We start from the raw sequence: 17,839 nt of genomic DNA, 5'->3' as shown, positions 1-17,839 counted from the left end.
AAGTGCTTTTACTATAAGCTCTTTCACTTTTGTACTATAAGCTTACCTGCAAAATCCCATTTAGCAGAGGTTTTATGCCTTAATAGATGAACTTGTTTGTTAAGTTCAAATCAGCTGCCAATGTTTTAAGGAATTTTAAAGCTCTTAAATAATTTTAGGAAATTTCCCATAAAAAATAGCTCAGGGGAATGCTGCATTCCCACATTAAGTGTCTGCAATGATACTTTTATAACTTCTGATAGTGGCATCAGTTATTCCTACAGAATTCAATGACCTCTTTATATGTAAAGTAGAACACCATATATTGTAAGTGAAAGAGATTAAAATTTCTTTAAAGGTCTAGAATGGCTGCTGCTGAAGGAAAAGGTAGGTGTAGGTCAGGGATTTTCTGTACTAACCTACCAGTCACATTGCACAGACTGGCTGAGCCCTGTGTGCTTGTGCCTCAATGAATCTGCTCACTTATGATCTGAGGGCTTCTCTTAACTCTCACTTCCACTGACTTAAGTCCTTCTCAGATGTTAATCTACAATACTTTCACTTATTCAAATGTAGTATATTCACTTGTGTCTTCACTGACCCCTTAAAGAATTCAAGGGAGAAAAAAAGATGTTACATTCTATTATGAAATGAATACAGCAGTAATTCTGATCAATGTGGATGACAGGTTGTATCAATTATATATCTCCTACTGAGATTTGTCAGTGGTTTTTCTAAAACACATCTGTCATGTCATTCCTCTGTTCAAAGACTTTCATGTGTCCCTTCCATCAACTAAATAAAATTCAAACTCCTTGACACTCAGGGCATTTTGGGAGGCAAATGGACCTAAAGGTAACTGATAGTCATGTGATGGTAGACACTTCTTAACCAAATGAAGCTGTCAAAGTGACTGAAATAGTGGCTTGTGATCTAAGTAGAATGTAAGTGTGAAGTGTGGAGGAGGATAAGTGGGAGAAAACAGAGAGAGAGCCCAAGGAACAGGAAGCTTCAACAAACCCAAATGACAGGAGAGGGAGAGAAAAAGAAGCAACAGTCGGAGAATAGGACACTGGAGTTGAGACTCCAGAATATAAAAATTCCAGGAAATAATGAGGCCTAGGTTCTTGGTGAGGTGGAATGGTCAAAGGATCTGAGGAAAGAATTTTAGGTTTGGGTGTTCACTCTCCACAAGGTCTGAAGTTGGCCAGGATGATTGCAGGACCATGTGTGGGTAAGTCTGTCAGGAGTCAAGGCCTCTGAGAAGTGACAGGCAGGGAAGTGAATGACTGTGATAAAGGAGGGACACAGGGTATGGAGCAAGAGAATGAAAGGTGAAGTTTTGTCATTGTGGAAGTGCACTGGTTTGAGAGCAGCTGTACTGATTCAAGAAAATGCCAGCACCATGGGTATACAGCTGATGCCCACAAGGTTCACAACACTGACTAACTTGAAATTGTGCTGAAGTCTGAACCTAAACCTCCTGCCCCGAGGCTGACATACAGGAGCTCCATGTGTGAGCCACTGAGCGATTCCAGAGTTGCTTGATAATTCCTGATGATCCTCAACTGTAGTTTGACCTCAAAAAGAACAAGGGTCTACTGAATCCTTGTTCTTTTATTCCTTGAGTAGGAAGTTCTTCAACCTCACACAAGTGGAGCAAAGGCTCAATGCCCAGCACTCAAATGTCAGTTTCTTTTCTTATACTACCTCCTGCCTATATGCGTTCATCAGGTAATCTCTACATCATAAAAAAGAAAAGATCTCAGGAGCAAAGACCAGCATGGAAAAGAAAGCCACTTTCTTCCTTCAATGTAGAGAGGCAGAAAGGTAGGAAAGTAATTAGGAAGACATCACCAGACACTAAGAGAGTCATCAAATCTTTTAGATAGAAGAGCTCTTAGGGGTCATCTTCAACATAATACAGTAACACCCTATAAATCACTGACTCTTTGTAGGTAACTGGTTCTATCCATGGGTAGTTTTAAGTATTAGAAAGGTCTTTTTTATAACTAAAATCTTGATTCCTAAGTGCCCATTCATGGCTCTTGGAAGCACCACTGAATAAACTGTATTTCATTTACTGATGGTGTAAAATACCATCAACTGTAAGGTGCATCATCACTGTATCCTGTCAATAAACTGTAAGATGCCATCAAATATAAGAAACACCTTCTAGAATCAATGAAAATTCCTCTTCTACACAACAGTCCTTCTGATAGTCAAAGACATCATCTTCCCTGGGGCTCTACCTCAATCTTTTCTCCATACTAATTATTCACAAAGTCCCAAATTATTCTTTTTTAAAAGATTTTTTAAAGAATCTAACATTTACAAGTTAGAAATATCATACAAAAACCTTTCCCCCAAACCATTCAAGAGTAAGTTACCAGCATGCCGCCACATTACCCCCAAATATTTAGTGTGTATTCTACAAACAAAAAACCATTTATAAACAGAGTACAACCATCAAAATCAAGAAATTAACACTGATACATTACTAATCTAAGAGTCCATTCAATTTACTCAATTTCCCAATAATGTCCTTTATAGCGGCCCAGATGAGAGCCATGTATTGCATTTAACTGTCATGTCTCATTAGTCTCCATCAGTCTGGAATAGTCTCTCAGACTTTGCTTGATGTTCACGACCTTGACACTTTTGAAGTCTACAGCCCAGTTATTTTGTATAATGTCCCTCATTCTGGATTTATCTGGTGTTTCCTTGTGGCTAGACTCAGGTCATATACCTCTGGCAGTAACATCACAGAAGTGATGCTGTGCTCTTTTCAGTGAATACTCCCAGGTGGCGCAGTTTTGATATATCCCATTACTGGTGACATTCACTTTGATCATTTTGTAAAAGAGATGTCCTCCAGGCATTTCCACTGTGAAGTTACTCTTTTTCCCCTAGTAATTATTAAATATTCTGTAGGGAGGTATTTCGAGACCAGGTAAGTATTCCATTCCTCATCAAACTTTCAATTTATTTTACTTTTTAGATCAGTATGAAGTCATAGTTACTATTTTTTTTTTTTTACTTAATGGTCTAAAATACTATCATTATTCATTTTGATGCTCAAATTCCAAACTGTGTTTGATAAAACACGTTTATAGACTTTTTCCATCCTGTTCTTTTTTTGGACATCATTTTTCAATGTCTTTTTCAATTCTTTCAACAAAGAATGAATACTTCCAATATCAAGAGCAGTATGAGACTAATGTCTTCCTTCATCTGAATATTATGTTCACAAGGATACAGGCCAAGCCTTCAATATATTTTTTAGCAGCCATGGCACATGTTAGCATATGCTGAGCTTACATGATTGAAGGTTCCCAGCTGTCCTCCACTTGAACTGTTAACTTAAGCCGCGTCTCCACAAAACCTTGTTACTAACTTTTTTTAAACCCATTTGCAGGCTGACCTAATAAATACTTCCTTTTTGTTGTTATATGTTCCAAGATCCACCTAGTTTTGTGTCATTTTCAAGTTAAGATACTTATATTTATGTTTTCTTATAAGTTTTTTTCAATTTAAAAAAATTTTATTGAAGTATAGTTGATTTAAAATGTTGTGTTAATTTCTGCTGTATAGCAAAGTGATTCAGCTATATGTACACATATTCTTTTTCATATTCTTTTCCATTATGGTTTATCACAGGATACTGAATATAGTTCCCGGTGCTATACAGTAGTAGGACCTTGTTGTTTATCCATCCTGTATATAACAGTTTGCATCTACTAATCCCAAACTCCCAATCCTTCCCTCCTCCATACCCCCTCCCCCTTGGCAACCACAAGTCTGTTCTCTGTCTCTGTTTCATAGATATGTTCATTTGTGGCACATTTTAGATTACACATGTAAGTGATATCATATGGTATTTGTCTTTCTCTTTCTGACTTACTTCCCTTAGTATATTAATCTCTAGATCCATCAGTGTTGCTACAAATGGCATTATTTCATTCTTTTTTATGGCCAAGTAATATTCCATTGTATATATATATACCACATCTTCTTTATCCATTCATCTATTGATGGAAATTTAGGTTGTTTCCATGTCTTGGCTATTGTGAATAGTGCTGCTATGAACATAGGGGTGCATGTATCTTTTTGAATTATAGTTTTGTCTTTATATATGCTCAGGAGTGGGGTTTGCTGGATCATATGGCAACTCTATTTTTAGTTTTTTGAGGAACCTCCATACTGTTTTCCATAGTGGCTGCACCAATTTACATTCCCACCAACAGTGTAAGAGGTTCCCTTTTCTCCACACCCTCTCCAGCATTTATTATTTGTAAACTTTTTAATGATGGCCATCTGACCAGTGTGAAGTGGTACCTCATTGTAGTTTTGATTTGCATTTCTCTAATAATTAGTGATGATGAGCATCTTCTCATGTGCCTAGTGGCCATCTGTATGTCTTTTCTGGAGAAATGTCTCTTTAGGTCTTCTGCCCATTTTTCGATTGGGTTGTTTGTTTTTTGATATTGAGCTATATGAGCTGTTTGTATATTTTGGAAATTAAGCCCTTGTCAGTTGAACCACTTGCAAATATTTTCTCCCAGTCTATAGGTTGTCTTTTCATTTTGTTTATGGTTTCCTTTGCTGTATAAAAGCTTATAAGTTTGATTAGATACAAGTTCTTGATAAAAAATTTTTAATGAGTGGAGAAAGAAAAGTTAAGTACACAGTTAGGCATTCCAGCCAGGGAAGATTTAAGTTGAGAAGAAAGTAATTTACATTAGCTTTCACACCAAGCACCAGCACTCCAAAGGCCTTACAATATGTTACTTATGTTTAAGAACTTCTAAGTCTGAGAGCTCTGTGAACTGAACAATTAAGAAAATGGATGGTGGTTGGTGTCAGCCAGGTTTCTCGCTTTTGGAGTGGGAGTTTACAGGTAAGCAAAGAGAGAAAATTAGAATGATCTATGTAATGTAATGGATTAGAATGTAATGGATTAGAGTTGGAGACCTAAGTATGAACTTATTCTTAGCTTAATATAGATGCAAATGGTTATATGTAGAAATATTTATACATATGTGCATATACAGGTATTAGTATACACACATATATTTCCTTGCTCTGTCAACTGGGAAGGCCCAGAAGCAACAGAACCTTAGTAGTAACAAGTACACTTAATACCCAGAGCCTGGTTTCTAATATCATTCTCCAATAAATGGAAACTAGGGTTCCTCAGAGAAATGGCTGATTCTAGGACTGGGACAGGAAATATACACAAGATGATCCTGGAGCATCTTACAGAACCAGAAAAGAAGAAAGTCCTCAAAAAAGCAAAACAAACAAAAAACCGACACCCATGGTAATGGCAACATGTCAAAGGACACAGGAGTCAACTGAAAGAACTCTCAATGGCCAAAGCTGAAATAATTTGATCAAAAAAATAAGTAACACTGTATTACAATACAAAGTATAAAATAAATATCCATGAGTCCATATTGATACATATAAATGACTGAATAAATTATAGAGAAGAGATGAATCATCCAGATGAAATAATTCCAAGTAAATATGTAATACTTTACCCTAAGGAGGGGAAGTCTAACTCCCCACTCCTTAAGTGTGGGCTGTGCACAATGACCTCCTGAAGAGTGTTGCATGGAAGAGAGAAAAGAGAAACTTTATTTATTTATTTATTTTATTATTATAATTTGTTTTGGCTGCATCAGGTCTTAGTTGTAGCACACAGGATCTTTTCGTTGTGGCATGCAGGCTTTTCTCTAGTTGTGGCATGCGGCCTCCAGAGCCCGTGGGCTCTGTAGTTGCAGCACAGAGGCTCTCTAGTTGTGGCGTGTGGGCTCAGTAGTTGCGGCGTGTGGGCTTAGTTGCCCCACGGCATGTGGGATCTTAGCTTCCCGACCAGGGATTGAATCTGCATCCCCTGCACTAGAAGGCGGATTCTTAACCACTGGACCACTAAAGAAGTCCTAAAAGAGAAACTTTATAGTGGAGAAGCCTGACAAACAGCCAGGTGGTCAAGGTCAACATCAACAGTGATCACTCATATTGGTAGTACATGATATGATATGATGAGAATGACACTTTACCTCTGTGGTCTTCCTCCCCAAACCCATATCCTCAGTCTAATCATAAGAAAAACAAACAAATCCCACTGAAGGACATTCTACAAAATACCTGAACAGTAGTCCTCAAAAAACTGTCATAACCAAGAGGAGCCTAAGGAGACATAATGACCAAATGTAATGTGATATCCTGGATGGGATCCTGGAACTAAAAAAGGACATTAGATAAAAACTAAAGAAATCTCAATAAAGTATGGCCTTTAGTTAATAATAATGTACCAATATTGGTTCATTAAGTATAACAAATGTACCATACTAAAGTAAGATGTTAATTATAAGAGAAACTGGGTGCAGGGTCTATGTGAATTATTTGTACTATCTTTGCAATTTTTCTGTAAATGTAAATCTGTTCTAAAAGGTTTATTTTTAGAAAGAGTCATTCTATAAAAGGGAACAACTCATCAGAAAAAAAGGAGGCTAGAAAACAAACAACACTTTTAAAGTGCTGAAATCCAGAATTCTGTATCTGAAGTCCTTGAAAAATGATGGCAAAAAAAGACACTTTCAGGTAAATGAATGATGAGAGAATTCATCACAGCAGATCTGCACTGCAAGAAATGATTAAAAAAATTATCTATATTGAAAGGGAAATGACACCAGATGGAACTTGTAACTGTAGAAAGAAAAAAAGAACACCAGAAATGCTTATATGTGAGTAAATATAAAAGCCTATCACTTTTCCCTTCATCAGTTTTTCTGTTGCCATTACCCTCACCAACAAAGGATCTCTTTTCATTCCTCCTCTAAAGGCTCTGCAGACTTAGAATTTGACAGTAGGTAGAAAAGCCCTCCTAGGGAGAAACTGTCTAGAAACTCTGGGGGATTTTATACTGTTACAAACATGGAGGGGTGCCTCTGGCATTTAGTAGGAATGGGCCTGGGAGGCTAAACATTCTGTAAATACAAAGGACAGTTCTGCAGAGCAAAGAATTATCCTGCCCCGATATGACTCACATCCCACCCCCTGAAAAACCTGAATTGAGGAGCACTGTAAGGCATCAATTAAGGGGTAAGTAGCCTCACCAGACCTCTGACACATGCAGCCAGGCTGCATCATCTTCCTTAGCAGCTGTGCCTGTGGGACTAATTCTGAGCTTGCAACTGTAAATCCAGGTCATCATCATACGAAAAGCAACCAAGTAAAAAATGTCTTTTGTCCTGTAACCTATGGACCTGATTTCTAAGCCAGTATTCTAAACCCCACGCAGATCCTTTACATTATTTTAGCTTCTTCCTCTTCTGTTGCTGGAGAGGAAAGGATAAGCACAGGCAAGATAAAAAGGCAAATCAAGGGGCTTCCCTGGTGGCGCAGTGGTTAAGAATCTGCCTGCCAATGCAGGGGACCACAGGTTCGAGCCCTGGTCCAGGAAGATCCCACATGCCGCGGAGCAACTAAGCCCGTGAGCCACAACTACTGAAGCCCGCAAGCCTAGAGCCTGTGCTCCACAGCAAGAGAAGCCACTACAATGAGAAGTCCACGCACCACAATGAAGAATAGCCCCCACTCGCCGCAACTAGAGAAAGCCCACGCAGCAACAAAGACCAAACTCAGCCAATAAATAAATTAATTAATTTAAAAAAGGCAAATTAAGTGATGAGTCCAAACAATTTACTCAGGATGCTGAGCCTGCAATGTCCGTGTTAGACAGGAAGGCTAGAAGATAAGTTGTCTTAAGTATCTGGCAGAGGGAGGGGCGCTCCATTTCCAGAGAAATAAAGGACAAATTTAGAGCTTATAAGAAATGTTTTTAAACAGAATCATCAGCAGTCATTTTTTTAAAAAGCTGTTATTTTTATTTATTTATTTTTTGGGGGGTACACGGGCCTCTCACTGTTGCGGCCTCTCCCGCTGCGGAGCACAGGCTCCGGACGTGCAGGCTCAGCAGCCATGGCTCATGGGCCCAGCCGCTCCACGGCATGTGGGATCTTCCCAGACCGGGGAACGAACCCGTGTCCCCTGCATCGGCAGGAGGACTCTCAACCACTGCGCCACCAGGGAAGCCCAAAAAGCTGTTATTTTTTAAAAGCTACTGCCTATATGTTTCAGTGTCAGATTTTTCTTGATAATTATGAATTTTTGAAAAAGTAGATGGATCATATGGAAGATACAGAAGAGATATATGCAAACTCAGGCCAAAAGATACAATTAAGACTGTTTCCTGCTATAGCAGTACATTTAATGCAAGCTCAACCTTTTCTGAGGTAATTAAATCCATATTCAATTAGAACCTAAAAACTTTAAACAGTTAAAACAATAGTATGACTATTATATTGATATTATAATGTATTATTATATATTAATAATATATATTATTAAAAGCCCATTTTCTTGATGGGCTTTAGAATAAAATAACAGATTGACACCAAGTGGCCCCAAATTATGGATATTTAAAGATATTTTGCAATATGTTTGTGATTTATCTTTATTTGTTTTCATAAAGTGTGAATTTTTACTATTCACAAAGTGATTTATTCTATATTTTACAAAGTGTTTTTTTTCTATTCATTGCTAGATAATAAATATAGAGCTATATACTTTTTTTTTTAAAAGAGAATATGATGGGAAAAAGGTGAAGAGCTATTTAACTAATTCTATTCAACCAGCCAAAGAAACACTAAGCAGCATTTGATACTGCTAACTGACATAAAGATAGAAAAGCAGCATTATTATTTGGTTACATGTTTATCTAAATTACTTCATCTTCCCATTAACAATGAAAAAAATGTCCACAGATTCTTACAGACATACAAATAAAACTATAAAAGAGATCTCCAATTTGACAATGATCTGACACAATTTATGACTGTTAAACAGTAAAGTCTATATCAATTTTTAAAAACCAGGAACATAAATCCTTAACTTTCAGACAAATGTGTATTATTTTAATGTGCATTATTTTAAACTATCCAAGAGCCCATAACTTCCCCCTTTACACTGCCACATATCTGTTCACTACAAAGAACTTATTCTGCCAACTAGAGGTAACAAATAAAACCACAAATTGAGCGGTCTTCCTGTCAGTGATGTCATGGACACTACGCCAGAAAAGATGTCCTTCAGTCACCAGATGAAGGGCATTCATTAGAACAAACATGAACAAGCTCCTGAAACATCATCAACAAGGCAAGAAAATGAAATACCTATACTTAACAATGTGAAATTTAAAAATTAGTTATAAAATATATCCTTAAATGGAAAGAAACCTTAACAAAGCTAAATGTCTTCATGAAATCATTTCAATGTAGCACATACTTATTTTGTTCAAGGTATTCTGCTGCCCACTGCAGAGAATAGAAAGATAAGACACAAACTTTAACTTAAAGAAACCCGCAGTCTTCTCTCTACTGCCAGTCTAGTATGCAAATGATGACAACATAAAAGCAAAAGGACAGTACTGTCAAGAGGTACAAAAAGACACCGTGAAGACTGCAGGGGCCTTGGATAGTAAACTCACTGAGGGTGTGACCAGGGGTCTTTTTTTCAACTCTTACCATTTCGTATTAGTTCATGTCACAACGCATAGCACAAAGGTTTTTTTTCTTAAATGAAGGGTGGATAGAATTGACATGAGAGCAAGGGAGGACTAAAGCATGGATCTTTGGGTCTACCCCTTGAGATGTGGAGTTATAGGTCACTGGGGGAATCTAGTGACTCTGATGGAAGGGTCCTTGAACCTCATGTAGAAACAGGAAAAGAAGGGGCTCTATGGAGGGAGAGAGAAGCAGTGACACATTAGTGAGCCAGGAAAACAAGTGGTTCTCAGAGCATAAAGATTTTCTATGTTGTCATCCTACATAATAGGGATTCATGGCCTTCCAGAGAAATAGATTTAGAGACGAAAAAGGTCTTCCCACACAGTAGGCAACGTGGCCTACATCACAGAGGAGGTCAGTGAAAAATCTGAGACTAAAACCTAGTTTTCTTGTCTTTACCTATTTCTCAAAGCAAGATCTGTGGGCCAGTGGCATTAGCCTCACCTGGAAACTTATTAAAAATACAGAATCTCAGGCTATACCCCAGACCTACTGAATCAGAATCTGTATTTTAACAAAATTTCCAGGGGATCCACACGCACATCAAACTTTGAAGAGTATTCCAGAGCACGTATCTAGATGTGAAATTACTGGATCACAATGTGTGAGTTCTTTAACGTATCAGATGGTGCTAAATTTCTCTCCAAAGTATTGTTATCAAGTCACCGTCTCATATTATTCTTTCTAATTTTCTGTGTATCTAATTACAACATAAAGCCATTTCCTATTGCTCTTACATTCCATTTGCCGTAACAAAAGTTCCATTTCCTAAGAATATATCCTCAAACTCTATCCCTAAATTTCCTTATTTTTGTTGTTGTATACTAAAATGTGATAAAAGTTACATGGTCAAATAAATTAGGAAACCATAGGTTCATCAATTAAAACAAGTCTTTAAGACTTCTCAGAGACCTCATTATGTTTATTAGGATAATAGTGGAATACTTTTCAAGCATTTTCCAAAACTTATTTTATCATTTACCTTTTTTCTCCATGGGTCATCTATGGAACATATCTGGATACACTAACATTTCAAGGAACACAGATGGGAAATCCATGTTAATTTATAGAGAATTCCCTCCTTTTTTAAACAAAAATAATTAAAAAAAATTCAATTCCCTCTCTAATAATCCCCAGATCTTCTTATACTTAAAAGACTCTCATTCTCGCTACTTCTCTGTGGTTCTGTGTATGTAAAATAACATCACAGAGGAAGAAAAACACAATCTGCTCAGCTGAATTTCTCCCTATTCATTTTTCATGTTTTCAGTAAGAAGAAATCGATAAGGTCCAAAATTTCAAAGTTTTTCTTACCTCTAAGGCAGCTGAGGAGAGCAAACTGTCACCTGCTCTGAGACCTAAGCAGAAAAACCAGTCTTTTTTTAAAAAAACTTTTATTGGAGTATAGTTGATTTACAATGTTGTGTTAGTTTCAGGTGTACAGCAAAGTGAATCAGTTATACATATACATATATCCACTCTTTTTTAGATTCTTTTCCCATATAGGCCATTACAGAGTATTAAGTAGAGTTCCCTGTGCCACACAGTAAGTCCTTATTAGTTATCTATTTTATATATAGTAGTGTGTATATGTCAATCCCAATCTTCCAATTTATCCCCCCACCTTACCCCTGGTAACTGAAAGTTTGAAAAACCAGTCTTGAATTCAGTGTTCCCACACATGATGTCCTGCAAAATCAGACTGACCCTTAATTTCCTTTTGGTTTCCCTGAAGAAATGAAAAGTGATCCCTGGATAGTGAAAATCACACGTTCTTTCTATTTTATTCTTTATAACTTTTCTTTAGTTTCAGTTTTTCTACAATGAGCATGTGTTACTTTTGCAATTACAAAAAAAAATTTTTAGTTCTTAATTTGAAGGGAAGAAAACAAGTCAGAGCAATAAAATTTAAATCTGTCTGCATTATCCTATCAAGATACACACAAAAGTATCAATGACCCTCAATTAGGGTGAGATCTTTGCAAGATAACTGTCTGAAATCGATTATGTGAATATTAACTACATGATTAAAATGTTAATTCTTGGGCTTCCTGGGTGGCACAGTGGTTAAGAATCCTCCTGCAGGGGACACGGGTTCGAGCCCTGGTCCGGGAAGATCCCACATGCCGTGGAGCAACTAAGCCCATGTGCTACAACTGAGCCTGTGCTCTAGAGCCTGTGAACCACAGCTACTGAAGCTCGTGCGCCTAGAGCCCGTGCTCCACAACAAGAGAAGCCACCACAATGAGAAGCCCGCAAACCGCAATAAGGAGCAGCCCCCGCTCGCTGCAACTAGAGAAAGCCCGCACGCAGCAACGAAGACCCAACGTAGCCAAAAAAAAAAAAGTTAATTCTTTAAATAAGTCATTAATCTTTAAAATTTTTATGAATGCAGAATGAAAGTTTATCTAGGTTTCAATTTTAAGAGAGTGAACTGGTGAACTGAAAGACCATCAAAAAACCTTTGTCTAAGCCTCTCTTCTGCTGGCCCTTGCCTGCTTCAGTCTCCTGGTCTGTAAGTGGGAGAGTACCTGTACCATACATGGTTATGGTGAGGATTGGCTATGAAAATATATAAAAAGGGGGCTCCTCTACATCACATGTCATCAGAGAAACATAAATTAAAACAACCTATTACAACGGCCAAGATACAAAAAGTGATAACACTAAATGCTGGTGAGGATGTGGAGCAACAGGAACTCTCATTCACTGCTGGTGGGAATACAAAATGGTACAGCCACTCTGGAAGACAGTTTGACTGTTCGTTACAAAACTAAACATCCTCTTACCATACAACTCAGCAATCATGCTCCTTGGTATTTATCCAGGGGAGCTGGAAACTTATGACCACATAAAAACCTGCACACAAATGTTTATAGTGGCTTTATTCATAATTGCCAAAACCTGGTAGCAACCGAGATGTCCCTCAGTAGGTGACTCGATAAACTGTGGTATATCCAGACAATGGAATATTATTCAGCACTCAAAAGAAATGAGCTATTAAGTCATGAAAAGACACGGAGGAAACCTAAATGCATATTACTAAATGAAAAAACCCAGTCTGCAAAAGCCCAGGTTTTGCTGGGAACATAAAATTGCTCTAAAAAATAAATTCTATTAAAACCCAAAAAAGCTCATAGCCATATAGTGCCTGCCATATACACAGCAGTGCTCAATAAACTGCAACTATTGTTATTAAAACAGGTACATTAGAAATATCCTAAATGCTTCCACAAGAAATGAAGAAATATTACTACTGTAATTATAATACTTACTAAGTCAGTTTCAACATTTATCCTGATAAGATAAAAAGCATCCTTCTCAAACAGGTAATCCTTAAGAATCCATGACATAACTTGGATGAATGATTCTAAATCTAATATATTATTTTTCAAAGTTATCAAGTAAAATGTAAAATGACTAAGGATTCAGTCACAGCCAGTTACTTAATAGGTGCAAGTTTTACAGGCTTTTATGGTCATTATTTAAGAAAAAAGTTCAACTAAAGGAAAAAAAGACATGCATCTCAACAAAGAAATGGCAATACCAAAAATAAATATAATCATTGAATTATGTTGGAAATGATATGGTTTGAGCAAGAGGTAGAATTCCTACCTATAAAGCAATCATTTCTCAGAAGAAAAACAAAGTCTACAGTTTCCTTTTTTTGTTTACCTGGATGAGTCATGGTGACTGGCTCCTCTTTGGATTTATTATTGTAGATGACTACAGCAACTGCATTGTGGAAAGCAGCCCGTGATATTTTCTCTTTAAAGGTGCAATTTCCCCTCTGCAGCAAGGCAATCCACTGTTTGATGTTAGGAGGGACAAAGAACCGTGTTTGAGGATCACAGCCCAGATGATCAGCAACTAAATAGATGAGAAAAGAAAAAGAAAACAGACATTAATTTTTTCCTCAAGTAAATAAAATCAATCAAGTCTTCATCAAAGTGCTCAACTATTCTCTGGATACCATACAGCTCTACAGCACTTCAAGCAGCTCACTGCCAGCAGAGCTATAAATACATCCACAAAGGACAATGCAATGAATCTGAATCTATATCTGCACAGGGAGAGAGATGCTTCATTAAAATGTTACCTGTAATGCAAATTAAAACCGTGAAAAATTCTGTTTAACTTTATAGATTGACAAAAATATAAAAGACTGATAATATCCAACGTAGGCTGGTGAAGAGAGGAGGGAAAAAACGCAAATACAGAGAACCCCCCAGAAACCCAAGTGACTGAGCTACCCTGACTTTTGCTCATTCATCTGCAGTTACTCATCTCTTGATCCCCATCTCCCACCATCACCACAAGGAGACTGATTTTGCTTGGGGTAAATGAGGAAGCCAAACTAAACTTTGGTTCAGTTACCCAGCAGTCTTGTTGAAATTCAAGCATGCTTGAACCAATTTCTCAGTAAGTGTCAAAGGAAATTAGAAAAGTTCAGGCCTGTATTTGAAAGTTTAAATTAGCTAAAATAACATGAAACTAGAATTAAGATGTTATTCCTCTAATTTATATTTACTGGTAAATATTACCCTACAGTTTCACATTAGCATACATATATTAACTTACTATATCCACTTGTCTAACAAGATACATAGAGACACCAAAACTATCCCTTGGGACAATAAATTACATGGTCATTGTCCTAGATTTGGAGGGACAGTTTTTTCAAGTACATTTAAATTTGTACTTGAAGCTCATCAATTTCTGATCCTGCAAATACGGTAATCATAGCTCAGGCACTCTTCGCAAATCTTAAAAAGCTGTCCCGGTTGCTCTTTCCACTCCTCATTCTCGCATTTATAACAGGTTAAAATGAAAAGGGAAGGGCAGTTCAGAAGGAGGAAAAAAGTCACAAATGTTATTTTGAAGACTGCAGGTATGTATGCAGTGCCAGAGGACAATGGGCCCAAGCCCTTCCTGGAGCCGGTCACCAGTACTTCGAGTGCTGAGAGGGAGGGAGGGAGAGGAACACAGCACAAAAAGGTAACACTAGAAGCAAATAAATAATGAAAATATTAAATAAATATTAATCAATAATAAAGTGTATAAAAAGACAACACCAGTGGGGAAATGTTTGCTTTCTACACCCCAGAAGCACATTGCTTAGCAAAAGAAATTCTCTTATTATCATGGTGATGGATGGCAATGAGAGCATATTTGCTACCAGGGGTCTCCTAATACACAGTAAGTGGGAGATAAATGATTTCACAATTCGCCATGGTTGATATTGTCGACGACTATGACTCATCCTTTTCCTTAAACAGTTTCTGCACTCTGAAACTTTAGTCCTTTCTCAGTCAAATTAAACAGACAGAAAAAAGCTTATGTCATGATTTTAGTAGTCAACTATTGAAAGACACAGTCAAGGCATCATGAAACTTTAAAATCCTGAAACAGACTTTACTTTCAGTAATATCTGTTTCACAGATAATTATGCTGTTTAAAAATATAAGCGTTTAGCCAATGTGTTATGATAACCTCACTGTCTTGGGAAAATTTTCAAGAATATCTGAAGAGATCTGTATGCTTGTCTTCTGTGAAACATTCACTATTTTTCCTGTGACTTATCCTGTCCTCCCTAAGATTTCTTACTCATTCACAGTGCAGTAAAGAGAAAACAACACAGTTATGGAAGCAGCAAGACCTGGGGTCCAAATTCTAGATCAACGATTTCTTAGTCGAGCACTGTCACAGGTTCAATTTTCTGATCTTCTATTTCTACTAATTTATAAAGACTGTATGTGTCAATCCCAATCTTCCAATTTGGGACTGACACATACACACTACTGTATATAAGACAGATAACTAATAAGGACCTACTGTACAGCACAAAAAACTCTACTCAATACCCTGTAATGGCCTATATGGGAAAAGAATCTAAAAAAGAGTGGATACATGTATTTCTATTACAGATTCACTTTGCTGTACACCTGAAACTAACACAACACTGTCAATCAATTATACTCCAATTAAAAAAAAAAAGATTGAAATACAATTCTTACCTTACCAGAGTTACGTATGTGAAAAAGTCTATAGTAATTCTTCTACCCTTGAGTGCTGAAAAAATTAACTTCCCTTCCCTTAGTTTTTTGGGTGCCATCCTATCTTGTCCTAGTGATCCAGCTTGGTGCCATGGGGATGTTCTACACAAATGTGTGTGACGTCTACCCACAGCCCGGCAGCACACCTCCACTCCATACCCTTTGCTCCTAATAACTACCACTCTGTTTCATTCTTTCTCCCTGATGCTCTGACAGTATCATTGTCAACTTAGAAGAACAGCAGTTCACTAATTGTCACAATGTCTAACACTGAAAAGACACCGAGGGGAGCAACAACAGAGCAAAATCAAATACACTGAAGGAAAACTTTAAAATTCTCTTAAGGAATGCCCACCCACTAAGAACAGATTCTATGAACAACTGCATTATCAAAACAAATGCCAACAACAGACTGTATGAGCAAAAGAATGTTCCTGCTCCCCCAAATTTATCCAAATCATCATTCACAAAAGGTCTTTGAAAACATTTGTATCAGTAAGAATATAATATGCAATAATAAGAAATTCCAGTTCTTGTTCAAGGAAGTAGTTATTCAGAAAAAGAAAATAAGGGGTTTTCATAATCAGTACCATGGTACGTTTATTTTATCTATCTATTCTTTTCTGTAATCAAAAAATAACTTGAACAATGAAAATAATGTCAACAGCTCTAAAACAAATTCCCAAGAGGACTGATGACTGATTGTGATTAAGTAGCACTACTGCAAAATTTAATACCAGTTGTTTATACTTGAAGCAATTTATTAAGTGAAGACATGGTAGTATGGCATAAAAGATCTATGAACCAGTAAATTTTTTTCATTAAAAGTCATAATGAAAATGTGAAATTATAGGTGATATAAAATATTAAAGTATTTTACAATTTTATTTGTCAATTATACCTCAGTAAATCTGGAAAAAAATTTTACATCACTGAAAAACTTCAGTTTTTTTCTGTATGGCCTTTCCTGTTGAGTCCAGAAATAGTTACGAGACTTTTATTTATTCCTTGACAAGAACCAAACAATTCTGGACAGGAACAATTATGGAATCCTCACCTCAACGAATACTAACTTAAGTGCTCAGCATCGTACTAAATACCAAAGAGAAATACAATAGAACCAAACATCTTGGTCTTAAGTGTTAAAGAACCACTAAATGTATTGAGGAGGCATGCCTGTCACAGAAATTAAATATCAGCTAGGTAGTTTAAAGTGCCAACACAGAGAGTGCTTAGAAATTTAGGAAAGGAAAAGAGCAACATAATGGTTCAAGGTTTAGTGGAAGTTGGAGGCTAAGACACTTGAAAACTGCTCAAGCAGAAAGGAGGCGGGTGTACAAGTGACTAGCACAAGAACACAGAACGAAGATTAAGAGCCTCTCTCAAACTCTTGTGAAAATCAAATAAGATGATATATTGAAAGGCTGATATTAAATATATGAATATTTAAAGGGCTCTCTGAGTGGATAATAAATAAATAAAATCTCTCTTCCCTACCCCAGAGCAGCCGGAAGTTCTCCACTTTGATTAATTTCACTTAATAATTTCACACCATTTCTTAAAAATGCAAACACTCCATCTGCTAAGTAGTGATGTCCACATTGTTGTGTGGGTGATGTTTCCTTCTGCGCCCTGAGAACTTGCAAGAGCCTTGTGGGGCTAGGGCACTGATGCATGGTTGCTGGATTCCTTAGGCACGCAGCACAGGTACCCCAATGTGACACTTGCTCTCAGAGGCTGCGTGTCTTGTTTCCTCCACCTTAAATGCCAGTCCCACCACTCCTTTGCTGACCACCTCCTAAGCCTCAGGATTGTGCTAAAATATCTTCTCTGGAACGCCTTCCCAGTCTCCTAAGGCTGAGTTGGGTGTTTTATTCATGTTTCCATGGTACCCTGAGATTCCATTTATTTTAGCATTTATCACACTTTATTAGTAACTGGCTGTTTATTCTAAGTCTCTCCTAAAGCATGAGATCTAGCATCTCTGCCAGTATCTCTGGCATACAGCAGACACTTAACTTACCTGATGACGGGAGCAAGAGAAGAACGACAGAGGGAGATTAAGCAAGACCTGATATAAAGAAAAAGCTGTGCGAAAGACCTCTCTGTTTCATGTGGTAATGTTCTGACAGGGGTAATGTTCTATCAGTTGTTTCCTACAAAAGA

The 17,839-nt window shown here is 37.2% G+C and overlaps 1 protein-coding gene across 3 annotated transcripts in view; it reads right to left on the bottom strand.

Annotated features, from left to right (window-relative positions):
• The window catches only part of RNF130 (ring finger protein 130), a 140,687-nt gene that overhangs the window by 97,760 nt on the left and 25,088 nt on the right, over positions 1 to 17,839 (bottom strand). For all 3 annotated transcript variants that reach the window (XM_060296722.2, XM_060296723.2, XM_030844846.3), the window contains exon 2: positions 13,293 to 13,487. In XM_060296722.2, coding sequence (XP_060152705.2) covers positions 13,293 to 13,487 — 195 coding nt within the window. The remainder of the gene's footprint in view (positions 1 to 13,292; positions 13,488 to 17,839) is intronic.

This window comes from Globicephala melas, chromosome 3 (assembly GCF_963455315.2).
Source record: "Globicephala melas chromosome 3, mGloMel1.2, whole genome shotgun sequence".
Lineage (NCBI taxonomy): Eukaryota > Metazoa > Chordata > Mammalia > Artiodactyla > Delphinidae > Globicephala > Globicephala melas.
This window is presented reverse-complemented; position numbering and strand designations above follow the sequence as displayed.